General features: G+C 43.6%; 1 protein-coding gene across 1 annotated transcript in view; it reads left to right on the forward strand.

The window, feature by feature from the left end:
- Positions 1-20,602, forward strand: part of kcnh5b (potassium voltage-gated channel, subfamily H (eag-related), member 5b) — a 349,527-nt gene that overhangs the window by 128,242 nt on the left and 200,683 nt on the right. Inside the window, exon 7 of the mRNA XM_068038274.1 lies at positions 13,107-13,536. Within this exon, the coding sequence (XP_067894375.1) occupies positions 13,107-13,536 (430 nt within the window). The remainder of the gene's footprint in view (positions 1-13,106; positions 13,537-20,602) is intronic.

Consider the following 20,602-nt stretch of genomic DNA (forward strand, 5'->3'; position numbering starts at 1 on the left):
CAGATCAGTTCAGCTAGTCGCTCGTCCTTTCCCTGTCACCCTGCAAATTATCTTTTATCTTCAGGCGTTTATCCAATTTTCTTTTGAAAGCCACAATTGAATTGGCCTCCACCACCCTCTCAGGCAGTGCATCCCAGATCATGACCACTCACTGTGTGTAAAAAAAAGTTTCCTTATGTCGCCTTTGGTTCTTTTGCCAATCACCTTAAATCTGTGTCTTCTGGTTCTTGACCCTTCTGCCAATGGGAACAGTTTCTCTCTAGCTACTCTCTCTAGACCCCTCATGATTTTGAACATGTCTATCAAATCTTCTCTTGACATTCTCTTCTCTAAGGAGAACAATCCCAGCTTCTCCAATATATCCATGTAACTGGAGTCTCTCATCCCTGAATGCATTCTCGCGAATCTTTTCTGCACCCTCTCCCTTCCCACTTCCTTCCTAAAGTGTGGTGCCCAGATTCGGACACAATACCTCAGTTGAGGCCAAACCAATCTTTTATAAAGGTGCATCATTACTTCCTTGCTTTTGTACTTTAGTGCCTCGATTTATAAAGCATGGGATGCCATATGCCTTTTTACAAATCCATGCTGACTTTCTCTGATCAGCTTAAAATTTTCAAGGTGTTCAATCACCCTATCCTTAATTATAGATTCTGGTAATTTCCTGACAATACATGTTAGGCTAACTGGTCTATAATTCCTTGGTTTACCTCCCTCACCTTTCTTAAATAGCGGAGTGACATGTATAATTTTCCAATCTAAATGAACGGTTCCTGAATCGAGAGAGCTTTGGAAAATTATAGTTAGGGCACTTGCTTACTTCCTTTAAATCTCTTCCTAGGGATCTGTCACTCTTTAGTGCCATTATGTTCTCCATTACTGTTATTTTACTTATGTTAATTTTGGTGATTCCCTGATTCACTATTAGTTTCCTTGGGATTTTCAGCATGCTGACCTCTTCCTCCTGTTACGGTCAAGTGAGGAGGGGTTGAAAGGTTTCCCTCTCCTTGTTAGGCCACAAAAGGTTTAATTCTTTCTTAAAGTGGATGTACTGGCCAATTCAGTAGGTGTTTGATTACTTACTTGCTATGATGATAGCAAGAACCAATTGGACAAGTTTTATTGAGTTAACAAAAAAAGAGGTTAACTTTATTGTCCCTAAATAGAACTAATAAAAATGATAAACAATGTGCCAACTTTCACTCTCACATACACTATAGATTTGCACATACACAAATAGGTTCCAGAGTGGGGAAAGGTAGATTGGCTGAGCTAGAGTCCATAAAAAAGGTATACAGTCTGTGAAGTTTGGTGATTCGGTTGGCTTTCAGCTGAATTCAATGGTCCTGAGGCTTTTAGTTTGAAGAGGTAGATGATTGGTTCAGTGCGTCTTGTGGAAATAGCAAGGCAGATGATTTCCTCCAACGGGGTTTCTGATTGTAACCGGAGTATGCAAAGGTGGTCAGTCAACAGCAGGATTTGAAAGCTTTCACGCTGGAATGGACAGGGAGAGAGGGACCCCCACTTGGGGTCTGCTCATGTCAGAGTCCAGTTGCTTCTCCTCCACTGCAGAGAAAACACCAGCTTAAAACCACAGATGGGGATGGGCTTGTCGCATGACAGTCACTCAGTGATTCAAACATAGCAGCTAGCAGTATTTCTTCTTATTGCTGAGAGAACAGGCAATTCCTTTAAACTTTCTGGCTCTTGGTTCTTGCTGGGATATTAGCAGACATTTTGTCTCTCTCCTCACAAGCATTGCGGTGTAGGATACAGTGTTGCTAATTGGGTAGCCAACTTAAGCTGAAAGGATGACTCTGCTGGCAGCGTGTCTTTTTAAAAATGCTCTTTTTAAATTTCTTCCAAAAGAAAAATAAAGTCAAATCTCCAGTCAGTGGACCAAAGAAAATTATCATTCAATAAAACACGTTGGCATAGCACTCCACTGTAAATACTGGTGCAAAGTAATTATTCAATATGTCCACCATTTCCTTATTTTCATTCAGAATATCACAGTTATCAGTTTTCAAGGGGCCTGTATTGCTCCTGATCACCCTCTTTTTCCAAATATAATTGTAAAAATTTGTGTTGATTTTGATATCCCTTACAAGTTTCTTTTCATACTCCCTTTTTGTAGCACTTACTATCAGCTTTGTCACCTTTGTATCTCTCTCATTCGCCAGATTCTATGCTATTTTTTGCATTTGGTATGCTTTTTCTTTTATTTTTTTGTTGTCTCTGACCTATTTAGTCGTCAAGTCATTCATGGCTGTGTTTTTGGCAAGGAGAGATGTTTCCTTTATTGGGTATAAACTGGTTCTGTATCACATTAAATTCTCTCTTGAACACCTCCAGTGTTCCCTTTAATTTCTCTTTGCTATGGGTGACCTGCTTGTTGCTCTGTGCAGTCTCTTTAAGATTGCTATGCACATCTTAAAGGGAATGTTAGTTGTGTGCACCCTGTTCCCTGCTTGGTATGATTTGGAGTGTTGTATGCCTGCCCACTCATGCAGCTTAGAGGGAACATTGCCTCTGACTGATCTTCTGACTGACTTACCCATTAACAGACCCAGATCAGATTGAACTGTATTATTTTTAAAGCATTCTTTCTCTTCCCTCTGTGTCTTTATTCTGATTCTCAAAGGGGAAGGAAAGTCTCCAGTGATGTTAATTATTGGGTGCATCCCAAAGTGGCTTTATTGCAAATAGAGTTGGGAGAGGGAAGGGGTCAGGACTTTGAACTGGTGTTAGGACTGCTCCAAAGTGGCCTGAGCCCAGGGAACTACACCATAGGCTGGAAATGCAATTTTGTAACTTGCAGCATGAATTTCCATGATCTAACAATTTCTATGCCCAATAGAAGCACTTTTAGACAGATATGGATGTTTCCCATAATTGCTGCCAGTGAAGTGGTTCAGCAGAGATTGAAACCCTGCTTGAGGCTCTTCCTGCCAGCAATAAAATTGACATTCTTTAAAATGAAATCAAAGGAATTCTAGTAACTCTTAATTTCTCCCATAAAAAGAGGCAGTACTGTCTCCTTAGACATTCCTATATTTTAATCCAGTCTTTATCATAGCATACTGCCCCACTTAAAATAATTTTACTCAGGGGAGAAGAAGCATTCGCTGCTTCTAAACAGCTGCAGACGATTTTTAAAATAGTTTTAAAAATTATACGAACATGGTAACACAAGCAGTTTTACCCCTCCTGGTCATTCAGTCCCTCTAACTTCCACTTTCTATTGTCTCCATCTTCTCTGTCTTGCCAAGATCCCACTATTCCTGTTTCCATCTTTCTCTAATAACTCCTCCCCATTCAAGTTTTGGCATCTTGCTTCCAAATCTGAGCCTCGGGCATATCTCTCTCAAATCCATAAGTGTCTTACACTTTCCCAAAGTTTGTTTTCAATGTGTCTTCCCTTTCTACTTGCTCCTTATCTGTCTCTAACTGCTAATGCTTCATCCTCCCCATGACTGTTTATAGCTTGTCCTTCCATGGTGCATCCTCTTGGCTCCCTCATAATAAAACAGGGAGGAGCAGTATGGTGCCAATCTTAGCACTATCCATGCAATTTAAAAGAACTGTTGGAATTCTTCAAATAATTTTAATTTGATCTTGTTAAGACCTGTTAGCTACCTGAGCACTTGATATAGTGAGGCAGGCACAGACTCCAAAAGACCCACTGAATATTTGTTGTGAAAGGTATTTTGTTAGAAAAAAATCTAAATTTAGAATTCAGCTTCATTGCAGAAGAACTTTCAATCTGTTGCTCACAATTATCATTTTTATTCTTTCAAGGCATGAACTGCCATTTGTAGATGTTAATGTTTTTATTTTATGTGGCCAATTATATTAAATTTAGGCTTCTCCATATTCTCAAATCCTTTCCCCTACAGCAAATAATTAAGCTAAGCACTTACCATATTTCCTGATCCCTGACATATAAAAACTTTCAGACTGCAGGCTGTGTTGAGTTGTTTTGTCAATGCTGATTTTGATAGATTTGCATTAAAAATTAACTACCAGATGTTAAGTTAATGGCTTTATGATGCTGCTTATTTTCCCACGATTAAAAGCGGCTACAATTGAATGCTGCTTATTAGTGAAACTAAGGTTTGCCAATCTTCCCGAGCTGTTAAGGACTTTGAAGCTCATACATGCCATTAGAATAAATATCAGAGTAAATCATGTATCAAGAGATTTTGCTTTAACTGTGTTCAAATTCCTTACTTCCAGTGCTGGATCAATTACACAATGGAGTTAGAATGCAAACAGACTGCTAAAATAAAGTTTAAAAATTTACATTTCGCAAGTAGTTCTTTTCAGGGGCACTTCATAATTCATACAACCCCCTATAGTACACACACTGCTGAAGTCCAGCATTTTGAATCAAAGACCATAAATGTTGATTAATATAGACTGACACCAATTGACTGGTACTTTCAAAAAGGTAGTGTTGAGTACTGTTCAATGAGCATAGAAAGTAAAATGTGATACATTGAATTACTTAACAGCTTTTAAAAGGTTCTGCTGTCAGCAACGGAACAGTCTACTTGCCACTAATTATTTGCAATAATGAAAAGTTATTTCAGCAGTCAGGTGTCAAGCTTCTAGTGCAATTTGTAGATTTTATTTATACTGAAACTGTTGGCATGTTAGTTGGCGACAAATATTTACTACGATGGCAAGTCACCCGAAATAAATTGCATAATGTATCTGCTCTCACCTTTTCAGCAAATAGAGCAATTATTTCTGACATTATTGTAGTATGCTGTCTTGGGCTATTACAAAATTTGACAATGATGACATCATATAATTTTGACTGTTTTCGTTAGATTAGACTATACTAAAATGTTCAGTTCTTAGGAGACCGTTTTATATTCAGCCACGGTGTAAAGAAAACCAAGTACACAAAATGTCCTTACGATTTGTATTCTGAAACCGAACCATGAATCCACTGGCTTAATATTATTTTCCATCATTAGAACATTGTAAACGGTTTCATGTACCAAAGTTTAGGCGAAACAAAAAGCTCAATTTGTGATTTCCAGCTATCCAGTTTTGTGGGAGCAATGGGCGTAAATGAGAACATCCAGCACAAAATGCCACAAAATCGTTTGCAAATTCCGAGCACCACTTGCTCTCAGTTTTCCTATTTGCAAGGAGAACTGGTATTCAGGGAATTGGACAAAACAACAACTTCCCTACTTTCCCACTGCAAAAAATCACATCACAGGGCTGCATTTTAAGAGTCCTCGCCAAAGTGGGCGGCGGACGTAAAAAGATGTGACCCACGTGCATGGGGACCAAGTCACGGATCCGCCGCAATTTCAAACGCAGCGGCTCATTTGCATGGCCATGGTGCTCGCCTCCCGCAATGACGTGGAGGGGGTGGGGCGTCTGGCACCAATGCGCAGTCACAGGTGCCGGCGACATTTTCAAAGGGCTAGAGTCCTCAATGGAGAATTAAAAATTAAAGGGCCAGGTCAGTTCAATGACCAAAAAAAGACTTAAAATTACCGTTAAATTCATTTTCCCACCCCCACAATGGCATTTCAAAACATTCCTGCCCTTTTTGCCCTCAGAATTTGTTTATTAAGAATTTGAACTTCCCTTCCCCCCACAAAGTTCAGAACCTTTGCCCTTTACCCCTTCCCATCACCCCCCACCAATCCACAGCGTTGTCACCCCACTAACTCTTGTTGTTCAAGTGGGCGGCACAGTGGTTAGCACCGCAGCCTCACAGCTCCAGGGACCCGGGTTCAATTCTGGGTACTGCCTGTGTGGAGTTTGCAAGTTCTCCCTGTGACCGCGTGGGTTTTCGCTGGGTGCTCCGGTTTCCTCCCACAGCCAAAGACTTGCAGGTGATAGGTAAATTGGCCATTGTAAATTGCCCCTAGTGTAGGTAGGTGGTAGGGAATATGGGATTACTGTAGGGTTAGTATAAATGGGTGGTTGTTGGTCGGCACTGACTCGGTGGGCCGAAGGGCCTGTTTCAGTGCTGTATCTCTAAATAAGTAAAATAAATAACCCCCCCCACTGCACAGAGAAACAATCCTCCTCCCCCCTCCCCACAAGTGTCGCGCCACGTATTCCCGAACGGGGGATTCGAAGGCGCGGCATTGTCAGCCACCCGAATGAAGATCGGTGCCACAATCAAGGAGGTGACGGGACCCTCATTAAATCAGGTATGTAAATTAGTTCACATATTGAAATAGGGGTCCCCTCACTGAGTGGCGGGGCGGCTGCCACGAGGCCTTGCCACCGCCGCTGAGATTGGCACGGGGCCTGTCGCCGACGGGGTTGGTGGGGGCCAACGTTGTACCGATCTTTATGCCTGCCCGCCAATATTCCTGATGGCGGAGGGGCTTTAAAATCTAGCCCATAATGTTTTTTAAACCTGCTTTTCTGCAACTAATGAGATTAATTCAATTTACTTAAGTAATTTAATAATACTGTTAAGATGTAAAATTCTATTATTCAATGACTCAAAGGTCGATTTCTAATGGAGTAAAGCTGGGATTATCAGACAGTTATTGAAAGACTCCTTACCATCATGATAATTGAAATCTTCAGGAATTGTGTCTTGTTCAGATAGCACTTAGCACACATGAGCTAGGAGATTATCAAAGCAGCATGCTAACATTTTGATTCTTGTCTCTGAGCCTAAGCTTAACAATGAGTTATTTATTGTAGATTCAGCATGAGTATTCAACAAGGGCATTGCTTGCTTGTGGCGACATTATTTTACATGGTTAGAAAAATGCATTAGTGTAAAATAGTTTGACAGCAAAGTTGCAATAATCTCTTTAGCCATTTTTCTTTCTCTGGGCAAAGTGTGCTGACTGCCTACACATTGTCAGCTGCAATCAAGATGCAATGAAGTTCCCATTTCTGTGAATCCATGTTTTGTTTACAGTAAGTACAGCTACAGCCTAGTAGTTCTGGAAAAGGTCTTAACAGATCCTGCTTTTGGTACAAAATCACAGAGTGATAATTAAATAATTTAAAGATGTTAATGCTCAGCATCATTACTTGCCTTAGTTCATTGCGTTTGCCGCGAAGGCAAAACTCTACGCTCATTTTACTGGTTTGTGCACTTTACAATGTAACTTTTCAGATATTATCCCCACTTGCTAATTTCAGATACTCTGGGCTGGATTTTGTTCCCAGCTCGACATTGGGTTCTGTGGCGGGCGGGGGTGGTGGGGTGGAAAATCGGAGCGGCAGTGGCTGCTACAGAACCCGACACTGGGATTGTCGAGCCCGATCTTCCCCGCGGTGGGGATGCTCCGTGGTGGCCCCTCCCCGCTCTGCGACGGGACCCGACTTAGCATATTTAAATAAGACATTTGCATGAATTAAAATATAAACCACAGCGATCTTACCTTCAGTTTCCAATACTCAGCATGATGAGCGTCACTCATATGCCTTCACTTTCCCGTCCAGGGAAAGCTGGCGCCACTGAGGTAGGGAAGGGGTAAACTCTGTACTCTGATGGCTATGGGGGGGAAGGGGTAAACTCTGCACTCTGATGGGTATGGGGGACGGGGTGAACTCTGCACTCTGATGGGTGGGGGGGGGGGGGGGGGAAGGGGTGAACTCTGCACTCTGGTGGGTATGGGGGGGAAGGGATGAACTCTGCACTCTGATGGGTATGGGGGACGGGGTGAACTCTGCACTCTGATGGGTGGGGGGGGGGGGAAGGGGTGAACTCTGCACTCTGGTGGGTATGGGGGGGAAGGGATGAACTCTGCACTCTGATGAGTATTGGGAGGGAAGGGGAGAACTCTGCACTCTGATGGGTATGGGGGGAAGGGATGAACTCTGCACTCTGATGGGTATGGGGGGGAAGGGATGAACTCTGCACTCTGATGAGTATTGGGAGGGAAGGGGTGAACTCTGTACTCTGACGGGTATGGGGGGAAGGGATGAACTCTGCACTCTGATGAGTATTGGGAGGGAAGGGGTGAACTCTGTACTCTGATGGGTATGGGGGACGGGGTGAACTCTGCACTCTGATGGGTGGGGGGGGGGGGAAGGGGTGAACTCTGCACTCTGGTGGGTATGGGGGGGAAGGGATGAACTCTGCACTCTGATGGGTATGGGGGACGGGGTGAACTCTGCACTCTGATGGGTGGGGGGGGGGGGGGGAAGGGGTGAACTCTGCACTCTGGTGGGTATGGGGGGGAAGGGATGAACTCTGCACTCTGATGAGTATTGGGAGGGAAGGGGTGAACTCTGCACTCTGATGGGTATGGGGGGAAGGGATGAACTCTGCACTCTGATGGGTATGGGGGGGAAGGGATGAACTCTGCACTCTGATGAGTATTGGGAGGGAAGGGGTGAACTCTGTACTCTGACGGGTATGGGGGGAAGGGATGAACTCTGCACTCTGATGAGTATTGGGAGGGAAGGGGTGAACTCTGTACTCTGTTGGGTATGGGGGGAAGGGGTGAACTCTGTACTCTGTTGGGTATGGGGGTAAGGGGTGAACTCTGCACTCTGTTGGGTATGGGGGTAAGGGGTGAACTCTGCACACTGTTGGGCATGGGGGGGGAAGGGGTGAACTCTGCACTCTGTTGGGTATGGGGCGAAGGGGTGAACTCTGTATTCTGTTGGGTATGGGGGGAAGGGGTGAACTCAGTACTCTGTTGGGTATGGGGGGAAGGGGTGAACTCTGCACTCTGTTGGGTATTGGGGGGAAGGGGTGAACTCTGCACTCTGATGGGTATTAGGGGGAAGGGGTGAACTCTGTACTCTGACGGGTATTGGGGGGAAGGGGTGAACTCTGTACTCTGTTGGGTATGGGGGGAAGGAGTGAGCTCTGCCTTAGGATGTACTGTTTTCAGGATTGGCAGCCTTTTAAAATGACGCCAGCACGTGCTCCTTCAACAGGTGACTCTGTGATCAGCGTCATTGAGTCCGCCCACCCCACTTGATTGGGGAGGGGGAGGCGGCCACTGTGAATATGTAAAATGGCCGCCCACCACGTAATTGCGGTGGTGCGGGTCCCATGGGGGACAGCCGCTATGTTCCATGCCCACTGCCGGGAGCAGTGGTGGGAATACAAAATCCAGCCCACTATTTCTTGTTGGAGCATCAATTTGATTTGCTAATATATACTTTCTGTACTTAGAATACCTTCTAATGTTCCAGTCACTGATTAATATTGCAACCCAGGCACATAATAACACCTTTCAAATTTAACACCTATTACTTCCATTCTGCATTGAAGATTCCACCTGTTTCCATTCCTAAGCATTAGGTTTTTTTCTGTTTGTAATTCTAAAGATTATTGTATCACTGCAGTATGGGAGCAGGTGGGGGTGGCAGGAGGGTTTGAAGAAGAAAAATGAACACTTTGCTACAACCTTTTAAAGACCTGCCACGGTGTAGGACATCCCAATTCCCAGTGTGCGAGATCCTCACAGTAGCCCAATGTCTCGCCGGAATTTGCATGGAATAATTAATAAGTGTTGACCTCCGAAGTATCCTGTCCCAGGCACCGACAAATTGGAAAATACATGCTAAGGTTTAAGTGACTTTAAATATCCTGAAATACTTATGATACATCCACAATCACGTGAGTGAATAATGGGATCAAAAGATTAACCAGAATTTTGATTGGTGTGTCAGGAATCACATGATGTGATTTGTTCAAGTTTTCTATGAAAACCACAAATCAGTGGGCTTGATTATTATTCCCTCCCTGCGGTTCAGAGTTGCATAAACCATAGAGCTTAATTTTAGCTCTGTGTAAGTGAATAGGTTTTGAATGAGTTAAAATCGGGCCTTTATAGGCTTCAGTAAAGCTGATTAAAAGGAGCACTACAGGTTATTGCATTAAGTTCTTCTCGCTGTGTTCATGATCTAAACAAAAAAGTCTGAATATTTTGGACATGGGAGTGGAACAAAGTGGATAGCTCTTACAAAGAACTGTCACAAGCACGATGGACTGAATGCCTTCTGTCTTGTGCGATTCTATTTTCACAATGATAGCTAGCAACCAGGATTATATTAGGCTTTCTTTTCAATGACAGCATCTGGATAACTCCCACTGTTCCACGTAGCCAATTTGTGCACATGCATTTAAGATGATAAGAGTTTGTAACACTGGTGTGTTTTCAAATCTGAGTTTTCTTTTGATTCAAAGCAAAATGTGAAATGAAACAAGCCTTTTAAAGCTGCAGAAGACATGAGAAAACTGGGAAACTTGTGTGGGAATTTCTTGCCAAACTCCTTTCTGACTGAAAAAGTGTGAATATTCAGAGACAAAACAGATTCATTTAAGCTGTTTAAAATGATAGATCTAAGATTTAAAGACAAGTGTAACATGTCTACAAAATCTAGCAATGTTAATAGTCAGAGGATCACAATAGTGCCAAATGTTGTGGATTAGGTAAAAGTTTGAGCATTTTGTCAACAATGTGCACAAATAAATCCATATAATTTTATGTAGTGGCAGAAAGTGCATGGGACTGCACATAAATGGAAATAGTATTGTGGACGGAGCAGTGTGCAGCCCCCTGGAATGGATCAGAATGAAAATCACTGCCTACACATTCAGTAAGAATCCCACTAACTTCATTGAGATTCCAGTCATCCATTGCCTGAGGAACATTAATTGAAGAAGAATAGATGACCGACTATAAAGAACAGTGGAGTAAAATGAAATGTCACATTAACAGTGTGAGAAGTGTGTTCATGGATGTGAATTTAGTTTTGATCGGTCATGCCCTAATGGTATTATTACTATTTTAATTCCCAGAACTAACTTCATGGGTTTCTGAATCTTATCTCATGCTGATCAGAATTCCTATATGCTCACAGCAGAACATCATTTTTTGCAGGTTAGATTATGTGTAAAGGTGAACCTGGTCAAATCATGACGTTGTGATATGAATCATTAAATATATCAATATCACAATATAAATCTCAAAACTAGTAATACAAAATACCCATATTGGCATGTCACTGATTGGATGTTTATATTAGGTACAACACAGGTACTTTTATATTTTTACACTGGTTTAATTTTATTTTGGCTGGTATAGTACTATCTACAAAGGGGACGGTAATCCAATGGCCATGGTACTGGACTAGAAAGTTGTGAAATTTTGAATTTGACAAATCTGGTGACATGTGGATTGCTGGTTTGTTGTAAAAAGCCCCAATGGGTTGCTAACTTGAAGGATGCAGTAACTCTCTGAACTGGTCAGGTCTACATGTAACGTTACAGACAGTATGGAGTTGATTCTTAATGCCCGCAGGGAAACTGGACAATAAATACAGCCCTGTCAGTATTACTCACCCACATCCCAAGAATGAATAAATCAATGCTAGTTGAGCTGATTGTAAATATTCTTTGGATCTACAGTCAATAGATAAATCATTCTCTTACACAGCATGAATGGGTAGCCCTATTTCCAGTTCATAAAGTAGATACAAATCTTCAGGTCAATTTTTAACTTGATTTCCAATTGTCAGTTGTCAGCAAATACTGAGATTACAAAGTGAGTTATTTTTGATACTGATGCATCCATAAAAGTATCAGGGTTAACACAAGAAATTGATCCATTACTTGATGTTGAGTATTTGTAAACTTAATTTGACAATAATTGAAACACATTGTATCAGAATTGTGTGAAATGTTAAGCATATTGAATCATAAAACCATAGAATTTTACTGCAGACGGAGGCCAGTCAGTTCATCCTGTCCGTATCAGCTCATCTATCCGAAAACCATTACTGCATGAAGTTTTGCACTGAACAAGACACATTTGGCTGCATTTTAAGAGTCCGCCGCTGAAGTAGGTGGTGGATGTAAAAAAATGCGGCCCGCCCTCAGGGGCACGCTTCATGGAGCCGCCGCGATGACGGCAATGGTGTCCGGCGCCAATACACAACCATCGCGCCATTTTTAAAGGGCTTGCAGCCCTTAATGGGCATTTAAAATTTAAAGGGCCAGGTAAGTGAACGTTTCTCAAAAACAATTACATTATCTTCCCAAGCATTCCCCCCCCCCCCCATGTCATATCAAAATATTCCTGCCCTTCCCCCCCCCCGAATTTGTTTATTAGTAATTTGACTTTTTCCCCCTGCCAAAGGTTGGCACCTTTGCCCTTTACCCCTTCCATCCGACCAATTCACAGCGATGTTACCCCACTCCCCTCCCGCACGGAGAAGAAAATCATCGTCCCCCCCCCTCCCCACAGGTGTCGTGCTACATTTCCCCGAACGGGGATTCAAAGGCGCGGCGAATGAAGATCGGTGCGGCAATCAAGGAGGTGACGGGACCCTCGTTAAATCAGGTATGTAAACTAGTTCACATATTGGAATAGGGGTCCCATCGATGAACGGCGGGGTCGCCGCCACCGCTGAGATCGGCACGGGGTCTGTCGCTGTCGGGGTTAGTGGCTGGCCTCTGCCGCACCGATCTTCATTACCCCCACCCCCGTCAATGTTCCCGACGGTGGAGGGGCTTTAAAATCCAGCCCTTTGGGACAGAGTTCCCTGTGTTGCACATTGGCATAAATAATTGCCTGGACAGAGGAGATTGAGAAAGGTTGGGCAGGAAGAATCACATGTCCTTATCAAAACCTGCTGATTTTATAATCAATCAATTGGTAGATGAAAAATCAGACATGCGCCCTGTGCAATCCATCCTGCATGATTTTCCTCTATGTCTCCACTCAGCTAAGGAAATCTATCCTATACTTCATGGTCTAATTGCATAACGAGCAAAACTGCAGTACCAAATAATAATGATTCACCAGAGTGACAATAGTATATAAATATTTGTACTATAAGTTTGTCAGTGGATCTTGGATCTTACTCAAGACTTTCATTACTTGTGGAAAAAAAGGGATACTATCTGGTGTTATTATAGAATCATCAAATCGCACAGCACAGAAGGAGGCTATTCAACCCATTATGTCTGTGCCAGAGCTTTGAAAGAGCTATCAAATTCGTTCCACTCCCTGGCTCTGTCCCTATAATCTTTGACGACTTTCTACATAGTCTTGAAAAATAAACAAAGCTCTCTCAGTTTTTTTTGTATCCTTTACAAAATAACATGATTCAATATCTGTTGATTTCAGGGTATTAGCAGCCTGTTCAGTTCGCTGAAAGTTGTGCGTCTTCTAAGACTTGGCCGTGTCGCCAGGAAGCTGGACCATTACCTCGAATATGGTGCTGCCGTGCTGGTACTCCTGGTATGCGTTTTTGGCTTAGTGGCTCATTGGCTCGCCTGCATATGGTACAGTATTGGAGACTACGAGGTCATTGATGAAGTCACCAACAGAATAAAAACAGACAGCTGGCTGTATCAGCTGGGACTAAGTATTGGAATGCCCTACCATTTTAATGCTAGTGGCACTGGACAGTGGGAAGGGGGACCCACAAAGGATTCACTGTATATATCTTCCCTTTACTTTACCATGACCAGCCTTACCACAATAGGATTTGGCAACATTGCTCCTACAACAGATGGGGAGAAGATATTTTCTGTGGCTATGATGATGGTTGGCTGTAAGTACATGCATTTTTTAAATCATCATTACAAAAGGGTTACTAAATGTTTTTTTTAAAGATTATAGTATTCATGATGAGATAAGATGTTGTATTGGCCCATATTTTGCTGGAGGTGGGCATCTTAGTTTAGTTTAGAGATACAGCACTGAAACAGGCCCTTCGGCCCACCAAGTCTGTGCCGACCATCAACCACCCAATTATACTAATCCTACACTAATCCCATATTCCTACCACATCCCCACCTGTCCCTATATTTCCCTACCACCTACCTATACTAGGGGCAATTTATAATGGCTAATTTACCTACCAACCTGCAAGTCTTTGGCTGTGGGAGGAAACCGGAGCACCCGGAGGAAACCCACGCAGACACAGGGAGAACTTGCAAACTCCACACAGGCAGTACCCAGAATTGAACCCGGGTCCCTGGAGCTGTGAGGCTGCGGTGCTAATCACTGCGCCACTGTGCCGCCCACTTGCGCCCACATACCCATCTTGTGGCATGCCCTGTTAGTTGGACTTGTGTGCGCATATTTAGGTTTCAACATTTTGTTCACAAAGCTGTTGGATGTGTAAGCTGATAACAGTGTGGCGAGGGCAACAGGGCATCTGGAACCTTCGTGAACAATGGGACAAATAGAGTATCTCCTTAACCAGTACTTCAGAAGCAAAGCAAAAGAAAGTTTTTTTGCTATTTGTTATATGAATGTTACCATAGTAACCCCGAATTGCAAGGTAATACGCGCTTTAAAGCTATTTTGGAAAGTAGGGTCTATAGAGTAGCACTTTTTTTCTTAGACTTTTTGAATTATTATAGTATCTATGTTTAGCATCATCCAGAGACAAAGCATTGAAATATAATTTCAGAAGTTTTACTGGGCAGGTAAGAACTTGGTGATTTACAGAACACGAGGTTGAAGCATTTGAGTTGAAAATTTCATATGATGTTGTCCTACAAGCATTTATGTTTTTTTTTATTCGTTTGTGGGATGTGGGCATCGCTGACTAGGCCAGCATTTATTGCCCATCCCTAATTGACAACTGAGTGGCTTGCTAGGCCATTTCAGAGGGCATTAAGAGTCAACCACATTGCTGTGGATCTGGAGTCACATGTAGGCCAGACCAGGTAAGGACAGCAGATTTCCTTCCCTAAAGGACATTAGTGAACCAGATGGGTTTTTACAACAATTGACAATGGTTTCATGGCCATCATTGGACTAGCTTTTTATTCCAGATTTATTAATTGAATTCAAATTTCACTATCTACTGTGGTGGGATTTGAACCCATGTCCCTAGAGCATTAGCCTGAGCTCTGGATTACTAGTCCAGTGACATTACCACTACGCCACTGCCTAAATCACATTTTTAAACAAACCTAACTTTGTCTCTTACAGTCTTACAGACTGACTTTTCTTAATGGTGCCATTAGCACATTCCACTGCTAAAAGCTGTTGAATAATTAGTCATTTTCATACAGAAAAGTAGAGAGTACATCAGCAGTGAGCATATATCTTAAACCTATTCTTGCTAAATGCCAGATTGACCATTCAAAGTAGCTGCTGCATTGGTTGTTCTGGTGTATCGCTCGTGAAAATTGAGAGACTGACAACAGGATTTTCCAGATGAAGCACGACCAGTAATCAAAAAATATATAATTTGACGTGCCATTATTTTTGATTTCTTTCATGGCTTTGATATAAAAACACAAGAGAACAGGGATGTGGAAGGCCATTAAGTGCATTAAGCATATCCAACACAATCTATCATCCAAGCACTGATTCTGCACCTTATCTGACTATCTTTTTCTATGACCTTATTACTATCTGAACTTCATATCTATATCCTATATATTTATTTTTGTTTTAACTTTATTTCCATTGCTGTATAGTTGATTTGATGATTACACTCCTGATATTAATGCTGAGTTAATCACTAATTCTTGTAGATTTTGATGCAAGCCTCAATCAATTGGAATACTCTTTCAAACCATCAGATAACTGAATAGAGTCTACTTTATGATTACTCTACCAATATATCCTTACTTCAGAACAGGAATGTCCAAATACAGTAATACTGGAGTTCCACATCTACAAAAAAAAATCTTAGTTTTTTGAGCAGTCAAACTGAAGCTAATTTTTTTATTATTCATTCATAGGATGTGGGTGTCGCTGGCAAGGCCAGCATTTATTGCCCATCCCTAATAGTGTTTGGGAAGGTGTTGGTGAATCACATTCTTGAATCTCTGCAGTCTGTGAGGTACACTCATAGTGCTGTTATGCAGGGAGTTCCAGGATTTTGATCCAGCTACGATGAAGGACCAGTGATATGTTTCCAAATTAGGACGGTGTGTAAGTTGGAGAGAACTTGCAGGTGGTGGTGTTCCCATGCACCTGCTGTCCTTGTCCTTCTAGTTCGTTGGTTTGGAAGATGCTGAAGAAACCTTAGCAAGTTACTGCAGTGCATCTTGTATATGGTACACGCTACAAACATGGTGCGCTACTGGTGGAGGGAATGAATGTTTCAGACATTGGTGTGGTGCCAGTTCTATGGGCTGCTTTGTTCTGGATGGTGTCAAGCTTCTTAAGTGTTGTTGAAGCTGCACTCAGTGGAGACAGAATATACTATCACACTCCTGACATGGGCTTTGATGATGGTGTAAACACTTTGGGGAGACAGGAAGTGAGTTACTTACCACAGAATTCCCAGCCTCTGACCTGCTCTTGTAGCCACAGTATTTATGTGGCTGGTCCTGTTCAGTTGCTGGTCAGTGACCACCAGGATGTTGATGGTAGGGGAATTCAGTGATGGTAATGCCACTGAATGTCAAGGGGAGGTGGTTAGATTCTCTCCTATTGGAAATAGTCATTACCTGGCATTAAGTGGCAACTAACATTCATGCCACAAATCAGCCCAAGCCTGAATGTTGTCCAGGACTTGCTGCATTTCTACATGGGCTGCTTCATTATATCAGGAGTTGTGAATGGCACTGAAAATTGTGCAATCATCAGCGAACAACACCACATCTGAACCTTATGATGGAAGGAAGGCCATTGATAAAGCAGCTGAAGATGTTTGAGCCTCAGACACTGCCCTGAGGAGCTCCTGCAGTGATGTTCTGGGCTGAGATGATTGGCCTCCAACAACCACAACTATCTTCCTTTGTGCTCGGTATGAGTCCAGCCATTGGAGAGTTTTCCCCCGATTCCTATTGACTTCAATTTTTCTAGGGGTCCTTGATGCCACACTCGGTCAAATGCTGTCCTGCTGTCAAGGGCAGCTACTCTCACCCTATCTTTGGAATCCAACTCTTTTGTCCATGTTTGGAACAAGGTTATAATGAGGTCTGGAGCAAAGTGGCCCTGGTGGAACTCAAACTGAGCATGTCATTTGGTGAGTAAGTGCTTCTTGATGGCACTGTTGATGACACCTTCCATCACTTTGCTGATGATTGAGAGTAGACTGATGGGACGGTAATTGGCCAGATTGTTTTTTTGTGGTGAGGACAAACTGTGCAACTTTCCACATTTTCAAGTAGATGTCATTGCTGTAGCTGCACTGGAACAGCTTGGCTAGAGGGGCAGCTAGTAGTGCACAATCTTCAGCACTACAGCCGGGATATGATCAGGACCCAGGCCTTTGATGTATCCAGTGTGCTCAGCCATTTCTTAATATCACGTGGAGTGGATTGAATTGGTTGAGGACTAGCTTCTGTGATGCTGGGGACCTTAGGGGGAGGCAGAGATGAATTATCCACTTGGCACTTTTGGCTGGAGATGATTGCAAATGCTTCAGCTTTATCTTTTGAAGTGTAGGGTCCACCATCACTGAGGACAGGGATGTTCATGCATCGTCCTCCTATTAGTTGTTTAATTCTCCACCACCATTCACAACTGGATGTGGCCACACTGCAGCGCTTTGAACTGATCCGTTGGCTGTGGGATCTTTTGGCTCTGCCTATAGCATGCTGATGCTGCCATTTGGCATGCATGCAGTCCTGTGATGTAGTTTCACAGGTAGCACCTCATTTTTAGGTACGCCTAGTGTCCTAGCATTCTCTCCTACACTCCTCATTGAACGATTGGGTTGGTTCCCTGGCTCAATGATAATGGTAAAATGTGGTGGAATACAGTTCTGCTGCTGCTGATTGTCCATAGCACCTCATAGTTGCCCAGTTTGGAGCTGCTAGATATATTCTGCATCTATCCCATTTAGCATGGATGGTAGCACCACACAACATGATGGATGGTGTCCTTAGTGTGTTAATGAGATGTCATCTCCACAAAGACTGTGAGGTGTTCACTCCCACCAATACCGTCATTGGGACAGATTCATCTGTGACAGGTAGATTGGTGAGGATGAGGTCAAGTAGATTTTTCCCTCTTGTTTCTCTCACCACCTGGCACAGGCTCAGTCTGGAAGATACGTCCTTCAGGACTCAGCCAGCTCGGTCAGTAGTGGTGCTACCGAGCCACTCTTGGTGATGAACATTGAGGTCCCCCATCCAGAGTACATCTGTGCCCTTGCTGCCCTCAGTGCTTCTTCCAAGTGGCATTCAACATGGAGGAGTACTGCTTCATCAGCTGAGGGAGGGCAGTAGGTGGTAATCATCAAGAGGTCTCCTTGCCCATGTTTGACCTGATACCATGAGCTTTCATGGGGTCTTCAGTCAATGTTGAGTACTCCCAGGGGCATGTTCTGTACCATCACCTCTGTTGAGTCTGTCCTATCAATGGGATAGGCTCTCTCAATTTTGGCATAATCTTCAGTTGTTAGGAGAAGGGCTTTAAGGTCGACTGGGCTGGGTGTGCCTTTGTCACAGTTGAATCTAGTGCCTAGGTTGATGCTGCGTGGTGTGTCCAGTTTCAGTCTTATTATAGTTTTTTGAAGCAGTTTTGATACAACTGAGTGTTTTCACTGGAACGACGGAGGTGGAGGGGCGACATGATAGAGGTTTACAAAGTTATGAGTGGCATGGACAGAGTGGATAGTCAGAAGCTTTTTCCCAGGGTGGAAGAGTCAGTTACTAGGGGACATAGGTTTAAGGTGTGAGGGGCAAAGTTTAGAGGGGATGTGTGAGGCAAGTTTTTTACACAGAGGGTGGTGAGTGCCTGGAACCTGCTGCCAGGGGAGGTGGTGGAAGCAGGTACGATAGCGACGTTTAAGAGGCATCTTGACAAATACATGAATAGGATGGGAATAGAGGGATACGGACCCCGGAAGTGCAGAAGGTTTTAGTTGAGACAGGCATCAAGATCGGCGCAGGAGGGCCGAATGGCCTGTTCCTGTGCTGTACTGTTCTTTGTTCTGAGTGGCTTGCTATGCCATTTCTGAGGGCAGTTAAGAGTCAACCACATTGCTGTGAGTCTGGTGTCACATATAGGCCAGACAAGCTAAGGACAGCAGATTTCCTTCTCTAATGGACATGGTTTTTACAATAATCTGGTAGTTCCATAGTCACCATTACTGGTTCTGCAACACCAATGTTTGTTGTTGAAAAATAACTTAGAGAGCACCCCATAAGTTACCATCTTGAGACTTTAACACTCACCCTAATCTTATGCACTGCCTAAATGGGGTTACATTATTGACATTTGGGATTTTAAATATATTGGTACTCTTTTTAATCTTACTGGGTTTTAATTTGAAAGAAGAAACTAACACTGTGACATGATGATGGTGCTGGTAGAAAATTAGCATCTATCAAAATAATAATGCTGATCACACAGCATATACAAATCAAACATATTTATTGTCAAAGAACTTTAATTATATAGGGCTAAGTTTTCGAGCTCCGCCGAGGTCGGGATTGGAGGCAGATAGGGTCCGGAACAGTGGCGCAGTGGTTAGCACTGCAGCCTCACAGCTCCAGCGACCCGGGTTCAATTCTGGGTACTGCCTGTGTCGAGTTTGCAAGTTCTCCCTGTGTCTATGTGGGTTTCCTCCGGGTGCTCCGGTTTCCTCCCACATGCCAAAGACTTGCAGGTTGATAGGTAAATTGGCCATTATAAATTACCCCTAGTATAGGTAGGTGGTAGGGAAATATAGGGAAATATATGGAATTAGTGTAGGATTAGTATAAATGGGTGGTTGATGGTCGGCACAGACTCGGTGGGCCGAAGGGCCTGTTTCAGTGCTGTATCTCTAAATAAAATAAATAAAATAAAAATACCAGCAGTGGCCGGCATGCTGGTTCACTGTGCCGTTCCCATGCTGGCTATGTTAAACTGGGTGGGGGGCCAGATCGAATCCCACCACATCCCCTGTTAAGGCCAATTAAAGTGCTTGCTGAGGGTGTTGAGAGTTTCACGGGGTTGCATGGCTACACACGCTTTCTGGGGCAGACCAGGTGAAAGGAGATGGGTACAAGGTGGGGCGCCAGTCATGGCTGCTCTGGGGAATTACCCCAGAGCCACTAAAGTTGAACCGGCATACAAGGGGACTCAGACATTGGTAGTCAGGTGCCCTTGGCGCTGCTCTGGTGTTTGGCAGTTGGCAGTACACACTCGGGCAGTGTAGGGGGTTGTCACCCTCTGGCATTATGGGGGCAGAAGAACAGAGGGCAAGGTTGTGAAGGACAATTGGACAACCAGCTGAGCACAAGGAAGGCAGTAGCTCGCAATGGGGAAACAACTCGTGGATATTGGGTCCAATGGCGATGAGGAGCAACACCCTGTGAAGGAAGAACGGAGTCCTGAGCATCAGGCAGACAACAGAGAGGAATGAAGGGCTGGAGGACATGGATGCTGTACCCCCCACATAGGATCTGCCAGCAAAGGTGGATCTACCTGGAGATGACTGAGACCCAGTGCCACCGGAGATTGCAACTATCCAGGCAGATGGTCACAGATATCTGTGCCGTCATCACCGAAGACCTCACACCTCACAGCACTGGTCACCGTGCCCTGCCAGTAACTGTCAAAGTCACTGTGGCCTTGACCTTCTTGGCTGCTGGCTCCTTTCGAGGCTCAGCTGTGGACTTTGGTGGCATCTTGCAATAGCTGCATCTTGCAAATAGCTGTCCTAGGCCCAACCATCTTCAGCTGCTTCCTTCAATCATAAGGTCAGA

Source organism: Heterodontus francisci, chromosome 9 (assembly GCF_036365525.1).
Source record: "Heterodontus francisci isolate sHetFra1 chromosome 9, sHetFra1.hap1, whole genome shotgun sequence".
In the NCBI taxonomy this organism is placed as follows: Eukaryota; Metazoa; Chordata; class Chondrichthyes; order Heterodontiformes; family Heterodontidae; genus Heterodontus; species Heterodontus francisci.